The sequence below is a fragment of the Crotalus tigris genome, unplaced genomic scaffold (genome assembly GCF_016545835.1).
Source record: "Crotalus tigris isolate CLP2741 ecotype Arizona unplaced genomic scaffold, ASM1654583v1 scf7180000018219.524809, whole genome shotgun sequence".
Taxonomy (NCBI): Eukaryota; Metazoa; Chordata; class Lepidosauria; order Squamata; family Viperidae; genus Crotalus; species Crotalus tigris.
The window spans coordinates 268,177-285,495 of NW_024096888.1; the positions used below are offsets into that span (position 1 = coordinate 268,177).

Below are 17,319 nucleotides of genomic sequence, written 5' to 3' on the forward strand. Positions count from 1 at the left end.
ATTTTGTATAATGTGGCACTTATGGATGCTGCTGATGTTATTATATTATTATTGTTATCCTTGGGATGGTGACATTGTTTAGTGATGGTGGTTTTTTTTTTCTTTCGAGAACGGGCATCAGAATTTCATTTTAATGTGTGCCATTGTGTACACAGAAAAATTACAATAAAGGTTATCTTAATCTTAATGAATTTAATCAAGCATGGACAGTCCCAGTATCAAGAAAATAGTATTTGTCTTTCATGGAGGGAAACCCCTTTGAAGTTTAGTGGCCATCCAAAACAGGAAGAGACAATTCCATCCTGCATAAAGAAGGTAGTTGCCACCCAAGATCTATTTTGGATGTTATATTTTCAACCAGAGCAAATTTACTGGTTGATAATAAAAGAATTTGCTTTCGAAAGAGCATTAAAAAGAAAGGAACTAAAGCAATGCAATGAGTGAAACAATATAGATACCCTCATTGTAAAAGACTCACCAGATTTCGGCTCTTTCTATTGACATAATTATACAAGTACATATTAAGATAAAGACTTTTCTAATTACACCAAATTTAAAATTAAAATATTGAATACCATCTACAAAGACTGGTTGACATAACACGATCGCATATCCATCCAACTAGGAGTCATCATTTCTCTTTGTACAAAGGCTACCAAATAACTGATTAAAATGTACACAGAGGCAGATTGGGTTGAATGGTATTCTAATCATTTCACGTGGTTGCATGTATCACTTGAGAAATGTTAATTAGCAAGTTATGTTTTAAAGGGAATAAGACGATATTCAGTTAAAATACGGTAATAACTACTCTCACCCACTTATCCACCCCCTTTTTCAATAAGAGCCTATTTATGGACAGATATACTTTGTAGTAAGCATCTTATATGTTGATTTAGGCAGTCATATAATCAATATCAGAATGAGAATTTTGAAAGTGAGATGTGCAAGATTTTAATATATGCCCTTAAGGTAAGTGATTTCCTCCATCCCTCTTCTTTTCCATCTGAAGCTGGATATTGAATACTGTGTAAGATTTAGGAAAATAAAACACCACATAAATATTTCCAGCCAGCCTTTGATTGCTGATACAATATAATATAAAGCAGGGGGAGAGGCTGCTTAACTTTTCCATCCCTGAGAATGCCCTCCAGGCAGATTCTGTGCTTTTTCCACTTATTTTCAAGCCTACCTTAGAAGGCCACCTAGGTGAAGTAGTAGGTAAGATTATACGCATCTTCTGTACTGTGTTATTTCTGTTTTTCAAAGCATTTGCCCCACATTGTAACAGTTAACCTTTGGTGCTTGATACTCAGAATCAAATGGAAGCTTGAACATGCACTCTTTTGAAAATAAAACATTTGAAATCGAGGTATCATATCTGGGTAATGCTACAAGATGAGAAGTTCCAGAATGCAACATAATTCTTAAGGAAGCATTCTTAATAACTACTGTATATGGCAACTGCAACCCTCCAGAAATAGTGAACCACAACTCCCATCATCCTAAACCACCATTTCCATCCAATGATGATAATACAAGATGCTACCCCCCCCAAAAAAAAAAAATTCTAAAGAAGGAGCATACTGTTTTTCCAGAGGTGTTGGATTTTCATCATTCCCAGGCTATTAAAACCTAAATATACAAGACAGTAAGTCTCACGAGACTCATGAGTCTCATGAGAAAGGCAGGGCTAGATGAATCAAAAGTTGGAATTAAGATTGCCGGGAGAAATATCAACAACCTAAGATATGCAGATGACACCACTCTAATGGCAGAAAGTGAAGAGGAACTAAAGAGCCTCTTGATGCGGGTGAAGAAGGAGAGTGCAAAAGTTGGCTTGAAACTCAACATTAAGAAAACCAAAATCATGGCATCCGGCCCTCTCAATTCTTGGCAAATAGATGGGGAAGAAATGGAGGTAGTGACAGATTTTATTTTTCTGGGCTCCAAGATCACCTCAGATGGGGACTGCAGCCAAGAAATTAAAAGACGCTTGCTCCTGGGGAGGAAAGCTATGGCAAATCTAGACAGCATACTAAAAAGCAGAGACATCACCCTGCCAACAAAAGTGCGTATAGTCCAGGCCATGGTTTTCCCAGTTGCAATGTATGGCTGTGAAAGTTGGACCATAAGAATGGCTGAGCGCAAAAGAATTGAGGCCTTTGAACTATGGTGCTGGAGAAGACTCCTGCGAGTGCCTTGGACTGCAAGGCGTTCAAACCGGTCAGTCCTAGAAGAGATCAACCCCGACTGCTCTTTAGAAGGCCAGATCCTGAAGTTGAAACTCAAATACTTTGGCCACCTAATGAGAAGGAAGGACTCACTGGAGAAGGGCCTAATGCTGGGAAAGATTGAGGGCAATAGAAGAAGGGGACGACAGAGAATGAGATGGCTGGATGGAGTCACTGAAGCAGTAGGTGTGAATTTAAATGGACTCCAGAAGATGGTAGAGGACAGGAAGACCTGGAGGAACTTTGTCCATGGGGTCGCGATGGGTCGGACACGACTTCGCAATTAACAACAACAACAACAACAAAGTCTCACTAACTTATATGTACAAAACAAAGATATAAAATGGATAGGAAGAACACCAGATATTCAACAATTTTTATATCAATATAGTAAAATACCCTTTTTCTTTGGATTGCTTTTCCAAGTTTCAAGGAAGCTAGATTCAGTTCTGTATAAACATGTTTCATCTGTTCCAAGCCAGTCTCTATGAGGTTGGCTATAAAGAAAAATGCATTCTATTAATCAATCTATTCCAAAATATTGGCAAAATGTGCAGTGGTCAAATGTGTACTGAGCAAATGAGACAATTTGGCCTTGATAGATTGAAGATCTGATATTGTTTAAGCTGAATTATTCATTAGCAAAACTTTGAAAAATGTAAACAACAAAAGTTGTATTACATTCAGATTTGCTTCTCTATTTTGATTCTGAGACATAAAATACTTGCTTGGGGATACATTAATTGTTTTGAAAGAATCAAAATACTTTCTTATATTGGCATCTTTCCAGCCAGTATCATTTAATTCTAGACAAAGAAAAAAAGGTTATGGACATTTTCTCAAATTCCTTTTTTCTTTTTTTTTATCTATTTCCAAATAGCTTGTAACAACTGGGCAAGCCTCTTGAAGACATTTTTTTCTGTAAAGTTTTGTATCTGCCAGGTTTTCCACGATTGTCTTACTCAAAATATCAAAATCATTCTATTGGCATTGCTTCCTGCAGTCATTACTCTGTATCTATAAACAGCTAATACCAGGGTATATAAGAAGAACACGTATATCCTGGCCGATTGTTTAGATGCATAAATCCAAAAGAAGCTGTAATATGAATCATCAGCTTCTTGTCACTAATCTCACTTAAGACACTATCTGTTGAAAATGGGCCATAATGGTGACAATGAGCATCTGTTCAACGCACACAGCAAGAACATACCTGGCAAAACAAGAACCTGCTATTGACTCTCAGGTTCTTAATTTCTCTGACAGTGAACATAACCAGCAAGCCATCATCCACATCACAGGAAACAGATCCAACAATAGCTGGACACTATAAAGCTGTTACAATCGGGACATTCTTTCTATATAACCACACAATGAATGACACCTGCTTTAAAATCCCCAATTTTTAGGTAACATCTCACCTTCTAGGGCACATTTCTGGGCACTTCTACTAACAGCTAAAAAGGGAAGCAAGGCACTAGCAGCAACCCGTTTTACCACATCTTGAAAAGAGTTTACTTCATAGGTCTGTGAAAAAAGCAGAATGGGTTATCAAAGATAAATATAAGATCCTGACATGCAGAAATTTTCACATTTTTATTTGAATTACCTTTACTGATCATCCTTTATATTTAAATTAAACATTAGGGGTACACAAAAAATAATAGACATGTAACTCAATCATAACAATCCAATATTGCTCTGTGAGTGAGGGATGGGAAGTCTCTAAATTTTAGATTAAATAAACAAAAAATAAAGACATGGATTGCGTTAAATTCCTATAACAGAGCACATGGTGTAGGGGGTCTACGACAACTTGCCATGGCCGATTTATCTCAGCCAACTTGCTGTGGCCCACTCACGACAGGACAACTCCCCACAGAACAAGTGTTACACTAATACAGTGGTTCTCAACCTTCCTAATGCCGCGACCCTTTAATATAGTTCCTCATGTTGTGGTGACCCCCAACCCCCCCCCATCCAGCTGGCCGGGGAGGGGGTGCAGGAAGGCCGCTCCACCGGCTCCGCCCAGTCTGGTTGGAGAAGCACCATTCCTCTCCATCTTTCTCTCTTTCCTCTTTCTCTTTCTCCTCCTTCATTCTCTTTCTCCCTTTCCTCTCTCTTTTCTTGTTTCTCTCTTTCCTCCTTCCTCTCTTTCTCTTTCCTCTCTCTCCCTTTCCTTTCTTTCTTTCCTTTTTCTCTTTCCTCTCCCCGTTTCTCTCTTTCCTCTCTTTCTCTCTGTTTCCTCCCTTTCTCTTTCCTTTCTTTTCTTTCTCTTTCCTCTCTTTCTTCTTTCTTTCTCTTTCCTCCCTTTCTTTCGCTTTCCTCTCTTTTCCTGTTTCTCTCTTTCCCCTCTTTCTTTCCTCTCTTCTCTCTCTTTCCCCTTTCTTTCCTCTCTCTTTCTGTTTCCTCCCTCTTTCTTTCTCTCTCTTTCCTCTCTCTTTCTCTTTCTCTTTCCTCTCTCTCTTTCTCTCTCTCTTTCTGTTTCCTCCCTCTTTCTCTCTGCAAATGGTGGAGGAGGCCATATGGAGACGGATGCAGAGGGGTGTTTCGGTTCCTAAGACCATTGGAAATATGTGTTTTCCGATGGTCTTAGGCGACCCCTGTGAAAGGGTCATTCGACCCCCAAAGGGGTCGCAACCCACAGGTTGAGAGCCGCTGCACTAATTCAAAGAAATAATGGAACAGAATCATTAAAGAAAGGAGGACAAAGGATGACAAAATGAAAACTGAATGACAAAAATTAAAATATTTTTATCATTTTTTAATTATTTGAAATAATTAAACTGAATTGTCGAATTACCCCACAGCAAGTTGTTCCGCAGCAAGTTGGCCATGAAAAATTGGCAATGATAAGTTGGCCACAGCAAGTTGGCTACGGCGGTCCGTACCACTGGCTTTTCAACCAGTGGTACGGGTACCACCTGTGGTACATTGGCACCTGCCAGATGGTACGCAACCATCCTAGAAAAGTAGGGGGAGGGGAATGAGCTGAGTCGGTGGCAGCAAGCCTGAGTGAGAGATGCTGCAGGGCTGTCAGGGCTCAGCGGAAGTGCCAGGATCAGTGTCAGGCTCCAGCTGGAGCTCGGCGCTCATCCTGGCGCTTCTGCTGAGCCCAGAAGAAGTGCCGATCAGCTGGAATATTGCAGCATCTCCAGGGTCTTATGATTTACATTCAGATGCTTGGCAATGATTCATATTTATGATGGTCACAGTGTACAAGGATCATGTGAAGTAACCAAAACCTGTTGCAACCATCCAGTAGATGGTGAGAATAAAAACCTCGGACAGGAGGAAGAGCGCCACCGGGTAGGCAGGCAGGTGTCTTGCTCAGCTGTGGTTGAGGGGGCACTTTTTTCAGTGCCATTGTAACTTCGAACTGTACTAAGCGAACTGTTGTAAGTTGAGGACTACCTGTACTTCATCGATTTTTTCCTTTTTTTTTTTTTTTTTGGTCATCAAGTTTTTGACACCTTGCTAGGCAACTGGTGGTACTCGGATACTATCATATCCTAAAAGTGGTACAATGGGTGAAAAGGTTGAAAAGCCCTGGTGTAGGCACTCAAGAAAGATTCACATTTAAAAAAAAAAAAAAAAACACTGTTGCTCTTTGTCATCTTCTTCTTCTTTTTAACAAGCAAGGACATTTTTTCATTATCAAAGCAAAATAAATGAGAAAGTCTGGCTTCAGTATCTAGATTCACTAAAAATTGAAAACTGTTACAAATGTTAAATTTACACAGGCACAGAATTTAAGGGAGAATTTTTATAAAATGTTTTATAGATGGCACCTTGACCCACAAAAAATGTCTTTCATGTACCCGGACTTACAGCCTAAATGTTGGAGATGTGGTTGCTTGGATGCCACCTATTATCATATTTGGTGGTTGTGCAGAGAGATAAAAGCATTTTGGATTAAGATATGGTGGAATATTCAGAGAATTTTCAGAAGGAGGGTAAAATTTACTCCGCAGTTATTTTTGTTGGGTATAATTACTGATTGTGATACAAAGGAGGTTATATTGATGTTAAATTTGATTACAGCCGCAAGGCTGTTAGTAGGACAATATTGGAAGAAGGAATCCTTGCCTACACTGCAGGAATGGTTTTTCAAAGTGTCTTATCTGGCGGAAATGGCAAAGATTTCGGCTTTTTTAAAGGAACAAACGCAAGAGAAATTTCTTGCTGTTTGGGATAAATGGATAGAATTTATACAATTTAAATTGGATATAAAAAAATATCATATTGCTTTTTCATAATATTTATATATATATATATATATATATATATATATATATATATATATATATATATATATATATATATTTCAGTCTTAATTTTTTTTTCTTTTTTATATATAATTTTTTTTAATTCCTTTTTAATTAAGCCTATATTCTGCTCTGGGAAGCTCAGGGGGGGAAGGGGGGTGTTTTGGGGGGGGATGGGGAAGGGGATGTTATGTTTAGTTTTTTGTATATGTTGTTTTTTGTTTTTGAATCGTATTTTTTTTCTGTTTTTTTGTAAAATTTATAAAAATTTTCAATAAAAAATAAATAAATTGAAAACTGTTTTTAGCCAGCTCTATTATAATTCAAAAACTATTGTCTAAAATATTTTTCTTAGGCAATGATACCTTGATAGACTTACAATATTTTTTCTAGTTAAAATTATTGGCCCTCAAGATTGTTTATATGTTATTATGATTATTATAGGGAAAAGAAAAGCAGATTCTTTTTTCTCAGTGTAATAGTCTTTCTTTATATACTAATAAAGGACTGACTAAATACTTTTTAGAGATTCACTCAATTATTTCCCACACTCAATACTGAACTTTAGAAATTATTTTATCTCCTTTATTTTGGGTAACTGCTTCTGATTTCTGTATTATTCTATTTTTCGCCCCTGCAATGTATGTGCTTTAAAAACTAGCAAGTGAATCCATCTGCTCCAGTAGTATTGGCATGTCCTTTGCAGGATCCTTCTTTTACACAGCTAAGATTTATTACCAAATTGTTGGTGTGATAAACAACACTTCACTGCTTCCTCAAAATTCCTTTCCAACTTCACAGTTCTCCACATATTCTGCAATTGATTTGTTGAAATGTCATCATAAATACATTTCTAAGCACTTATAGGGTAACAACATCAAATCTCAATTCTAAGACCCACATAGGATGAAATAGTGACATTCACTGTAATGATATGGTGGGAAAAATTAAGCTGTATGAAGCTTTTAATTAAAAAATTCATCTCATCTGATATAAATTATCAATTAAAGAAGCCAGGATACAAGTACAGGCATCAGCAGATAGTATTAGAAACCAAATATAATTGCTTATAAAAGGGAAATAACAAATCTTACTATAAGTAACTGCCCTATTAATAGAATTAAGAACAGAAAAAGATAGCTAAATCAAGGCTTATGAAGGTTTAGTTGATGGTACATTTTAAACATTTTTTTCTTTACCAATTCTAGAGTTGCTTTTTTTTTGTCCCTGCTCCTTTCCCAGAATTTTCCCTCTCCTTCCCAGAACCAGTTTGCATCCATCCATCGTCCCTAGAAACTGTTTTCTTCCAAAACTCTTGAATGTTCCTTCACTCGCATTTTGCTTACACCAATGGTTCTCAACCCCGTAGGACCTCAATGTCATCACAGGGGGTCTGTGAAGGCTTGAAGAAATGTTATGATTTAAATCTTGAATTAGTTATTGGGGGTCTGTGGCCCTGGTCCGTGGCCACAAAAAGTATTTAAAAGGGCACCATGGTGAAGAAAAGATTGGGAACCACTGGCTTACAGTATTCTTTAACTATTCTGAAAAAGATCATAGCGGGTGTATATGTTGGTTAGATTTATTGGGGGGAGAGGCTATGTCATGTATTTACAATTTAGCTATGAAATTTAAGTATCCCTTTTAAAAGATATTTGCTATTTACTACATATGTTTGCTAGTCATCTGAAAACATATATAAACCCACATAATTTATGAAATTAATTTTCCAGGAGCCTCTGAGATCTGTATCAACTATATTGTTAATATCATTACTTAAAGGTGTCACACATTCATTTCTATTTCAGGAACTTTCAGCATCACAAATTTCCACATAGAGATTGGCCCCAATGGGTGACACAGGTGAACCCATGGCACAGCCGTGATTTTATCTGTAGAAACCTTCATTGTGTTTAAAATAGATAGTGGTCAGGGAGAGATCCAGCATGGCATATATGTGGTCTGGGCTGAGGTTGGTTTTGAAAAACTCAGAAAGATCTTCAACCAACACAACATACGTGCACACTTTAAATCCAAGAATACAGTAGGGCAGAAACTTGTCTGCCCCAAATACAAACTGAGCAACATGGTATATGCAGTACAATGCAATGAGACATGTGCAGATCTGTACATTGGGGAAACAAAACAACCACTTGGAGGTTTATCTGTCCTCAAGGTCACCTGAGTAGTGCCAATCGTTGTGGAGCCTTCTTGGAACTGCTGAAAGGACTGTGTTGTATACTGGAGGTAGATGATGTTGTATCCCTCTCCCTCTGTTGAGAGAGTGCTATTCAAATTCGACTTGGATGGCCTCTTTAACCCCTCTTTCAAACCAGTGGTCCTCTTGGTCCAAAATGTGGACTTTGCTGTCTTCAAAAGAGTGGCCATTGTCTTTTAAATGCAGATGGACTACTGAATCTTGTTCTGATGAGTTTGTTCTCCTGTGTTGTGCCATGCCTTTATGAAGTGGTTGTTTTGTTTCCCCAATGTACAGATCTGCACATGTCTCATTGCACCGTACTGCATATACCATGTTGCTCAGTTTGTGTTTGGGGCAGACAAGTTTCTACTACTCTCTAGAAAATTGCAAATGACCAGCAATCTGCAAGGAATATAAATCCTTCCATTCCCCACCATCCAGTCAGAGCTGAAGAAGCTTCTTGGATGAGAAGCAAAATGTCTTCAAACAAAAACAAGAAAATCCAGTTGCCTCTTGAAAAAGTACCTTTGGGACAACCATGACCTAGATGACTGAGAATCTCCATAGACAACACTCTGAGATGTAAATGTCTTATACAACTCTGAACTGATTTCGCTCCTAATTGTGCCATCCCTATCATCTTTTTACCAAATATTTCTGACAAATAAATAACCACCTCTTCAATTTGATCTCGCTTATCTTGACAAAGCATTCACAGTGGAGGAAAATGTAGGTGAGTATCACTATTTCACAAATCTACCTGAATTAGCAATTCGCAGAGCTTGATTACAGATGATTGGTTCTTCTTTTCATCAAGAAGGAAAGACACTGTTGGCTGGTAGCAAGAGTCCTCTTTATTGCTGAACTCTCTTTTGCCTTCTTCAACAAAAAGAAGGGCTAAGAAATATAAGGAGGCTGTACACAAACTTGGTTGTCTGGTAGAAAGACGGACACATTCACATAATGTATCTAAAAGGTCAAAGAGATACAAATTTTATGATGCAGCAGTTTCATAAATATCAAATGACGTATTAGGATATGAAATGAACAAACAGAAATAAATATAAGGTAATAAGTAACAGGATGATTATGTTGACTATACATCGAAATATGCCCTACCACCTATATTTTATTTAAAACATCCATTTAAGTAAACTTTGAACTGTGATGGAGCCTAGTAACAGCTGAAACAAATTCTCTAAAAATGGTTTATTCCAAGTCTGCATGTCTGTTTGGAGAATCATAGAGAGGAAGCATTTCTAAATTATTTTGGGAGAGAAAACCTTTGGTTCTGACAGAAAAAAAAGTTTAACCTCAACAAAGGATTCATGATAGAGAAACTGAGTTATTCAAAAAAGCTATTGCTAAGGTGTGGTCCCTCAGATGTCTTTCAGAAGACATCCTTGTAAATTGCAGGTGCCATCACTATATCTTCCACATGTTAGCCTTCTATTATGTGTGTAAACATTAATGATTTGCATAAAATTGAAAAAATCCTGTTAGCAGGATGGTCCTCACCTATAAACCTATCTCGCTGTAGGCTTCTTGTGTCCTATACTTTTTGCATGAAACAATAAATTGGGTTTCATAGCAATAATTTAAGGGTAAATTATTTAAGATTCATTATTTAATTTAAGATTCATTAATGCAAAGGCAGACAACCTGAGGCCTCAAGCTTGCATAAGGCCCTCCAGGCTATTCTTTTCAAGTCCCAAAGTCATCTTTGATTACTGTACAGCTGCCAGAAATTGGTGGCATAATTTCTTGACATTTTGGGATGAATACATGAAAAAGTAGTTTCATATCCAACTTAAACCTCTCTTCCAATCCAGGAAGAATAAATCAATGGCTCCAGTTGCTTTTCATCATTATCTCAACCACAAAGTGTTACCTGCGGCTCTTGGACATTAAAAGACCCTTCATCTCTGATATCGTTCAATCCAAGAGACAAAACTTATGAATGATCTACCCAATCAAGAATAGAACCATAATCCAAATTCTTCACAGATTCATCCCTGACTGGTGTTCCTGAAGCATACCATAACCCATGGTATCAAAACTGGCAAAGGGGAGCTAAAGGCTTTACCAAACATTATTTTAAAACCAGGTATTACCTATTATAGAAGCCCAATGCTTTGCTAGAGCAAGAGATACAAATGGTAGTGCACTATGGCCACATTTTCTTAATAGTGTAGCTAAAAAAACAAGCAGGTCTTCCCATGTTCGATGAACTGCAGATGATAACTCAGTTCCTGCCATGTAAACATAAGGAAAAAAGGTAAGCATCTAAGTAAAAGCTCAGCTTAACCTGTTTAACTATTGTAAAAGATAAGAAACTGTCTAGTCCACAAGAAGGACAAGACTTATACACCATCCTAGAGGTAGAAAGATGACAAATATAATATATGAATATTCTACAATTAAATTATGAAGCCACAATAACATATATACAAGTGAAGTTGGATATAATCTGCTTGTAATATTTGCTTTTTTATATCTATCTTTATATTTATTGAAATTTTTGTGTTTCACATTAACAGACTATGACCGTATTCACAGATTTATATCTTCGAGACATAGCTCAAGAGTTATCTTCAAAGTAGCTAAACATATTACTGCATTTTAAGTTCTTGATAGTAACAATGGCAAGCAACAGGCCTACCTAGGACTTAAAACCATGTTTTGTTTCCTAGAAATTAAACGGCAGTCTTGGTGCTATTCCCATTTAATTAACACAAAGCAAGAAACATTAGCAAAAATAATGTTTTAATCAAGGGTTAGCAAAGATGAACTGAAATAACATGTAAAAAGGACTGTTATGACTTTATTGGAAAACTCAAGTCCTTCCAAAAGGGTTCTGAGCTTAAATATATATAATTTTGTATATGTATGTGTGTGTGTGTGTGTGTGTGTGTGTGTGTGTGTGTGTGTGTGTGTGTGTATATATATATATATATATATATATATATATATATATATATATATATATATGAATAAAAGAATAAAACATGATCACCGGGAGGATTGAAGTAAGAATACTTTACTAAAAATATACTTATACTAAAAAGTTGCCAAGCTTTCGCTGGGGGAACTCCCCAGCATCGTCAGGGCTAAAAGGCCATTGCAATAAAGGTGGTTTAAGTAGGTTCACGTTACTTGAGCCTACTTAAACCACCTTTATTGCATTGGCCTTTTAGCCCTGACGATGCTGGGGAGTTCCCCCAGCGAAAGCTTGGCAACTTTTTAGTATAAGTATATTTTTAGTAAAGTATTCTTACTTCAGTCCTCCCGGTGATCGTGTTTTATTCTTTTATTCATAATTATGCCCGGGAGTCGCATTTTTACCAATATTCTTGAATAAATATATATATATAATTGTTTTCCCAAGGAGACCATGAATTCTATTTAGGGGTCCCATCACCTTTCCAGGCCATTGTTCCATCTAGCTCTGTACTGCCTATATGGATAAACTTTCAGGTAGAAATGTTTTCATTCCTATTTGGAAATACTGAATCTTCAACAAATATCACCAAGTTATGGTAATACTTTGCTTTGCTTTCCGGAGTGTAGAAAACAGAACGTTGACATCAACTCATATAACTTTTATACAAAATTTTCAGATATCTGCTCCTTACCAATATACTTATCTATGCTGTCCTTGGAACTAAAGGAAAGAATCACAAAGAACTTTTCCAAAAGAGGTTTCAATAACTCATCTTGCAGCACAAGATGAGTGTCCACCAACAAACATGACTTCAACAGTTGAGAAAATGATGAAACAAATTCCAGGAGAAACAAAATCTGCTTTAAAAACACAAAATTATTAGATTCTGATATTTGGACATTTTTACAATTTTTTTAAAAATCTTATTGTTTTACACATAAGTAAAGGCAGCGAACATATCCAACATATCTTCCTTTTTCTACTTCCTCTACAACAATCCTACAAGGTGAATTGGACTGAGTGACTGACCCAAAGTCACCCAACTGGCTTTCATGCTCAAAGTGGGACTCAGGCACCTGGTTTCTAGCCTGATGCTTTAACCATTCATCCAAACATTTGTTTCTAAAATAATCCTTAGAACACTATAGGGCTGGCATTCTATCTTTCAAATGTAGGCCTTTAATCCAGAATATATTTGGAATTAAAATCTGCTCATGTACTAATAAAAACAACTTTCATACTGTCCTATCACAAGATTTTGATAATGTACATAACATCAACATGTAAACCTTGTCACAAGAACATTTTTTCCTATTAACTTTCTGTCTCTCTTTATCTATACACACACAGATACTTGTGTATGTGTGTTACTGAACTTCATTTGCTGGGCGCTCACATTAAAGGTCCTCTTAAAAAGAGAGTTTGGAAAGTTTTGCAGTATTTTGAATTGAAGTTAACTAGAAATACTGTTAAACTAACAAACAATTAAACAGAAAATAGCATTAGAGCCTGGCATTACTACTGTACCTCATTAAAGTGTTTGCTTGTTTAGTAAGGAATTATGTAAATTGAAAATATTAACATGAATAAAATTTACATAATGGTCATTAATCACTGAGAACAAAAAGATACATTTCTTCTATTTTTCAAATAGAAAATCCCTTCCGTATAGAAAGCCATAACATTTTTTTCATATCATATATTTTAAAACTGCACAGAAATCAACTATTAAAGCCGATTCTCTAATTCTGATCCTAACTGTTTGGTGCAGACCAAATCTTTATACTAGACATCTAAAATATAATAAGCTTCTTGTATTATCCCTCCCTCTTTTTCATTCTACAATCAACAAATCAGAAAATCCAAACACAGCATACAATGCAAACATCTCATAGATCAGTGGTTCTCAACCTGTGGGTCGGGACCCCATTTGGGGTCGTATGACCATTTCATGGGGGTCGCCAAACAACGCAGTCCGCCATTTTTTCCCCCTTTTCCTTAGCTGTGCTACTCCCTTTTATTCTATTGGCTTTTGAAAGCCAATAGAATAGACTCTCTTGAATAGAGTTTAATTCTATTGGTGTCAGAATCCAATTATATTTCATCTTTAAATTATCAAATATAGAAACTCCCAATTCTGCCTTCTCTGGATTCTGCCATAAGAGGGAGAGAAGGGGGAGAACAAAGGGGCTTTATGGCCCTCACTTCCTTCTTTACACTTCAAAGAGCGGAATGCTGAATGTGTGTTTATTGTAACCTCGAAGCGTTAGCATACCAAAGGAGGGTAGTTGCCTTTCATGTAGTTATCTGAAGTCCCCATCCAGACGGAAGAAAGAAGAAAGGGGGCGGAATTGTGATACTTGAAACTATCACTGGAAGGGGGGTTGATTGGGTGGGACTACTGGGGAACCCCTTAAAACCTTGAATGGAAGAGCTTGAACCCCAAGTCCTGTCTAGCATGCCTGCAACCATTTTCTCTTAATAAAGGATTCCTGTTGGAAGAATTATTCCAAGAATTCTGTCTTCTTAAGATGCAAAGTGGGGTGGGTCCTTACATTAGACAGGACTTGCAAAATTAATCCACCTGGAAGGGAGACCCTTGCCGGGGGATTTTGCAAAAAATTTACCATGTCAGACAATGGAGAAAGAGAGGGGGAAAACTCCCTGGAAAGAGAGCCGCTGACCCAGTTGGAACCTTGCCAGATGTTGGGATCTGAGAGGTCAGATTCCTCGGGAGAAGAAGTGGTGGTGGAGACACAGGACCACAAGCCTCGCTGGTCGATGAACGTTGGAAAGAAAAGTGAGTGGAGAAAGGAATCAAGAAAGGTGACCCTGAGACGGGGGACCAAGCAACCAGAATGGAAGCAGGAGATGGAGAAATCCCTGCACGCAAGTGAAGAGGGAGGAAGCTGGGTACCGTACTCAGACTGGATCCTAGAGAAAGCTATTGACCTGATGAAGAGAACTCTCAGCTCCCTAGGAGAGGAGAATACTGAGCCCTACGGCCGCCCCAGTTCCTGGAGCCACAAAGGGAGAGACACCGAGGGGGACGTGGAACCTGCAACCCCAGGGACATCTACTGATCCAGGAGCCCCCACCCCCTACCGGACCAGACACTACCACCCACAACGGAGGCACCGATCCATTCCAAGACGTCCACCGTTGGAGGTGAAATTCAAAGGGGAGCCAACACGCTTGGGGTTTTTCCTAACCCAAGTCCTCAGCTACATGGAGGAATATGGGCAGGACATTCCCAGCGACAAAGCCCGCATCCGGATCGTGCAATCTGCCCTGGATGGACCAGCTGCGGATTGGGTAGTGAACTTGCATGACTCCAATGCCCCAGAACTCAGTAACTTCAACCGTTTCATGTCCTCTTTGAGAAGACGATTTGAAGACCCCCTGGCTGATCGCAAAGCCCGTGAAAGAATAACAACGATGAGGCAAGGCAAACGCCCAGTGGCCGAGTATACACAAGAATTCCGGGCCATTGCCAGCAAACTGAATTGGCCAGAAGACATCCTCCTTGGCCATTTCAAAGACAGACTAAACTATGATCTATATGATGCTTGCCTGCCCCGAGGGGACCCACATCGACTTGAGGAATGGTACGTCTTGGCAGAGGAAGCAGAGATCGACATATTGAAGAGGCACCGCCGAAGAAAACAATGGAGCCGCCCCCCGCCTGAGCTGACACACCAACCGGTGAAATCATCGGATACAGCCAAGAAGCAAATGGGGTGTTTCAAGTGCGGAAGAGAAGGGCATCGAGCTGTAGAATGCCGCTCAAAGGCCCCCCAGCACAACCCAGACAGATCCCCAATCAACAAACCCAGAGGGTATTCAGCTAAGCCAAAAGAAACAGCCATGAAAATGATGGAAATTGCAGAAACCCCCACCTCTGCTCACCAAGGGGAAAGAACTCCAGCCTACACCACAGGGACGGTGGATGCCTCAGATGACAGCTCGGAGGGCGAACCCCTGGTAAGTGGATGCATCACACCCATCTTCAAAACAGTGACTATATTAATCCCCCCCATGCCCGAAGCTGTGAAGGTGAAAGCCTTAATAGACTCTGGCTGCACCCGCTGCCTCATTAGCCCAACACTAGTGGGGAATCTGGGCATCCCATCCAGGAGACTGGAACAACCAATCTCATTTGGCCAGCTAGATGGATCCATAGCAGGGGGGGTGCCAGCTACCCTAGCCACTCTGCCAATACACCTCTCCCTGGGCAACCATGAAGAGGACTTAACGTTTGTGGTGACCCCAGGTATGGAATGCCCAATGATTCTAGGGATGGAATGGTTGAAAAAATGGAACCCCTGGGTAAATTGGAGGATGACAGAAATCAAATTCCCGAAGGGGGACCCTATGGACTTAAAACCCCAAGGGAGGCTACCAGAATCAAGAATAGAAAAAGCATCCATAGGAGAGGAAAAAAGATTAACAGAAATACCAGAGGAATATAGGGACCTTGCTGAAGTCTTCAGTGAGGAGAGGGCGAATGAGCTTCCCCCCCACCGACCCACAGACTGTACCATTGAATTCAAGCCTGGGGCAAAACTCCCGAAGCCCAGATTATACTCCATGAGCCCAAAGGAGAAGGAGGAAATGGAAAGATTTATAAAAAAAAACCTGGAGAGAGGTTTCATTGAGCCAGCCAAGCCTAAAGTGGCTGCCCCGGTCCTTTTTAGAGAGAAGAAGGATGGCTCTTTACGTTTATGCGTGGATTATAGGGCCCTGAATACAATCAGTGAAAGCAACCTATACCCGCTGCCCCTCATGAAAGACATGCTGTCACACCTATCGAAAGGGAAAATTTTTTCTAAACTAGACCTAAGGGAAGCTTACTATCGCGTGAGAATCAAGGAAGGGGACGAATGGAAGACTGCATTTAACTGCCCCATGGGGTGCTATCAATTCAAAGTCTTGCCATTTGGATTACAAGGGGGCCCTGCAGTCTTTATGCAATTAATCAATGACGTTCTAAGGGAGCACCTATTTAAGGGGGTCCTTGTTTACTTGGACGACATTCTTATCTTTACTGAAACAAAAGAAGAACACGTCAAACTTGTCAGAGCGGTTTTAAAGAAGCTGCGAGCCGCTCACCTATATGCCAAACTCTCAAAATGCGAATTCCACCAGGAAAGGATAGACTACCTAGGCTATCGCATATCCCCACAGGGCATTGAAATGGACCCGGAGAAGGTCAAAGCAGTACTAAATTGGGCACCACCCCGCACAAGAAAGCAACTACAAAGTTTCCTGGGCTTTGCAAATTTTTACCGCCAATTCATCCCCTCATTTGCACAGATAGCCTTGCCCCTCACTAACTTACTAAAAACGAAGGGAACATCCTCAGTAAAACCTAGCCAGCCACTAACATGGACAATGGAGTGCCAAGCAGCGTTTGAGAGACTAAAGAGACTTTTTTCTGCCGAACCAGTACTAAGGCACCCAGACATGGACAAGCCCTTCATAATACAGGCAGATGCAAGTGATGTGGCAGTGGGGGCTGTGCTATTACAAGAAAATGATGATGCAGTATTGCAACCCTGTGCATATACATCCAAGAAACTCACGGAAACAGAACAGCGCTGGCCCGTATGGGAGAAGGAGGCTTATGGGATACGTTGGGCATTACTCACGTGGCGACAGTTCCTGGAAGGC

General features: G+C 39.3%; 1 protein-coding gene across 6 annotated transcripts in view; it reads right to left on the reverse strand.

Annotated features, from left to right (window-relative positions):
* RTTN (rotatin) overlaps window positions 1-17,319 on the reverse strand; it is a 102,155-nt gene that overhangs the window by 16,202 nt on the left and 68,634 nt on the right. For 5 of the 6 annotated variants that reach the window (XM_039349026.1, XM_039349029.1, XM_039349028.1 and 2 more), the window contains 5 exons: window positions 12,338-12,506; window positions 10,817-10,954; window positions 9,463-9,671; window positions 3,656-3,761; window positions 2,634-2,731 (listed from right to left, as the gene is read on the reverse strand). In XM_039349026.1, the coding sequence (XP_039204960.1) occupies window positions 2,634-2,731; window positions 3,656-3,761; window positions 9,463-9,671; window positions 10,817-10,954; window positions 12,338-12,506 (720 nt within the window). The remainder of the gene's footprint in view (window positions 1-2,633; window positions 2,732-3,655; window positions 3,762-9,462; window positions 9,672-10,816; window positions 10,955-12,337; window positions 12,507-17,319) is intronic. The other variant, XM_039349027.1, reaches the window with a different exon arrangement.